Source organism: Mandrillus leucophaeus, unplaced genomic scaffold (genome assembly GCF_000951045.1).
Source record: "Mandrillus leucophaeus isolate KB7577 unplaced genomic scaffold, Mleu.le_1.0 Scaffold58, whole genome shotgun sequence".
NCBI lineage: Eukaryota > Metazoa > Chordata > Mammalia > Primates > Cercopithecidae > Mandrillus > Mandrillus leucophaeus.
In genome coordinates, this window is record NW_012106252.1 from 415283 (window position 1) to 417515 (window position 2233).

The 2233-nt window shown below is 46.4% G+C and overlaps 1 protein-coding gene across 1 annotated transcript in view; it reads right to left on the reverse strand.

Moving 5' to 3' along the window:
- VPS25 (vacuolar protein sorting 25 homolog (S. cerevisiae)) overlaps positions 1-2233 on the reverse strand; it is a 19713-nt gene that overhangs the window by 10056 nt on the left and 7424 nt on the right. The window contains exons 3-5 of the mRNA XM_011998774.1: positions 1925-1978; positions 1181-1269; positions 338-413 (exon numbers count right to left, since the gene is read on the reverse strand). Of these exons, the coding sequence (XP_011854164.1) occupies positions 338-413; positions 1181-1269; positions 1925-1978 (219 nt within the window). The remainder of the gene's footprint in view (positions 1-337; positions 414-1180; positions 1270-1924; positions 1979-2233) is intronic.

Consider the following 2233-nt stretch of genomic DNA (forward strand, 5'->3'; position numbering starts at 1 on the left):
TAATCCCAGCACTTTGGGAGGCCAAGGCAGGCGGATCAAGAGGTTAGGAGTTCAAGACCAACCTGGCCAACATGATGAAATCCCATCTCTATTAAAAATACAAAAAATTAGCCAGGCGTGGTGGCGTGCACCTGTAATCCCAGCTACTCGGGAAGCTAAGGCAGGAGAATCGCTTGAACCCAGGAGGCGGAGGTTGCAGTGAGTCAAGATTGCACCATTGCACTGCAGCCTGGGTGACAGAGCAAGGCTCCATATCAGAAAAAACAAAAACAAAAACAAAACAAAACAAAACAACAACAACAAAAATGAACTGTGGGTGGGAAGGGAAAGGCATTACCCTCATCCTCTGTGTCTTCCCCGTTAGTTAGTTCATACAGGGTAAAGACGGAGTTGTTCTGGCCACTCCTGGAAACCTGTGAACAGAGAATGAGGAGTGAATTAGAACCAAGAATCTCCTGGGAGACAGTAAATTCATCAGCTCCACCCCTCTGATCCAGGAATGATACCTATTCCCAAACCAAGACTCACTGTCACCTCTGCAGAGTGGCCTAAAAACCATAAACCCTACAAGTGCTATATTTACATGTGTACACACTCATTTGGAACCACTAAACCACAGGTCTTCACGTGTCTGAGGAGTGACCTCGACCTCTCATTCTGGTTGTTTTCCTGTTCAAGAATGGATGCTGTGTATTTGTTATATTTAGAATGTTGATGCTTCTTACCCTCTTCTCTTCCTTGGGAATGTTTGGGGCTGGTGGTTTAGGAGGAAGGGTATTCTGTCCCCACACCCACACTGGTTCAGAATATCTCATTCATGTTGTGGACAGTCCCATAAGGGTGAAGTGGGGGAGGGGCCTCAGGTTTTTTCCCTTCCTTTCCCCATTTATCTCCTGTGGCCAGAGGCTCCAGCCAACAAGAGTACTCAGGGTTCCCAGTTCTGCATTCTCCAAATATGGCCTCACATAGCCCCTGGCCTCCTACAGGCAAAGAAAGGGAGGTCCTACACAGCCAAAGGCATTGAGTCACTGAAAGAGGTTTGCCTGGAAGGCCTACACTTCCTCTTTCTGCCCCCTTCCCATTTTGCTCAGTCTGGATCTGGGGACACCAGGTATCTGCTAGGCCCTAATATCCTTTGCCATGGGTCACTGTTGAACACTTGGCAGCAGGATGATCTCACCCACTGATAGATGAGTTTCCCCCATTCTTCTGGCCTCCGCCACATGATCAGGAAGCTAGACTTGCTCTTATCCAACCACTCGAGGTTCCCTGTAAAACAGATACTTATGAAAGCATAACCAGGTGCAGTGGCTTACACCAGTAATCCCAGCACTTCGGGAGGCCAAGGCGGGAGGATCACTTGAGCCCAGAGGTTTGAGACTAACCTGGGCAACATAATGAGACCCTGTCTCTACAGAAAATACAAAAAATTAGTCAGGTGTGTGGTGACACATGCCTGTGGTCTTGGCTACTCAGGATCACCTGAGCCCAGGAAGTCAAGGCTGCAGTAAGATATGACTGAGCCACTGCACTCCAGCCTGGGTGACAGAGTGAGACCCTATCTCCCCGCCGCAAAAAAAAGCATCATGACCTAAAAAGAAACAAAGAGGCAAATAAAATACCAAGATGGGACAGAGTAGAAGAGACTCAGCTTTCAGAGAGATTCAATATTTATTTTACTATTATTATCTACAAGGTACTCATCCTTCTTCCACTGCTCTTCAGGGTTAGGGCACAGAGATTTCAATTTTGTGTACAAAGAAGAAGAAAGGACTTGGGAAGTGGGCTGCCTACTTTACAGAAGACTATGGCCTTCAAGCCAGGAGAGAGAAAAAGTTATTAAAGGGAAAAAGAGTTATCCTAATTTGCCCTCAGGAAAATCCAACTAGGAAGAAAAATAAGGAATCTGGGGAACTGAACCCACCTTTCTTCCTCAGTTCCTCTAATACAATCTGGATCGACTCCACAGGAAGCTTTCCTGGTTTAAGGTTAAGGGAATGGCATACACATGAGTTGGGTAGGATAAAAATTCTCAGAGCCAGTCCCATGTTGAGAAACACCTGCCCCTTCCTCTCCCACACACATATGTGTGCAATTTCCCAACATGATATGAATTGTCATTTCCTGGATATTCAAAGGAGGAAGGTAAAGAGAAACTCTTCCAATTAAAAGGAGCTTTATGTGATTGTGCCACTGCATTCCAGCCTGAGCAAGAGAGCAAGACCCTGTCTCC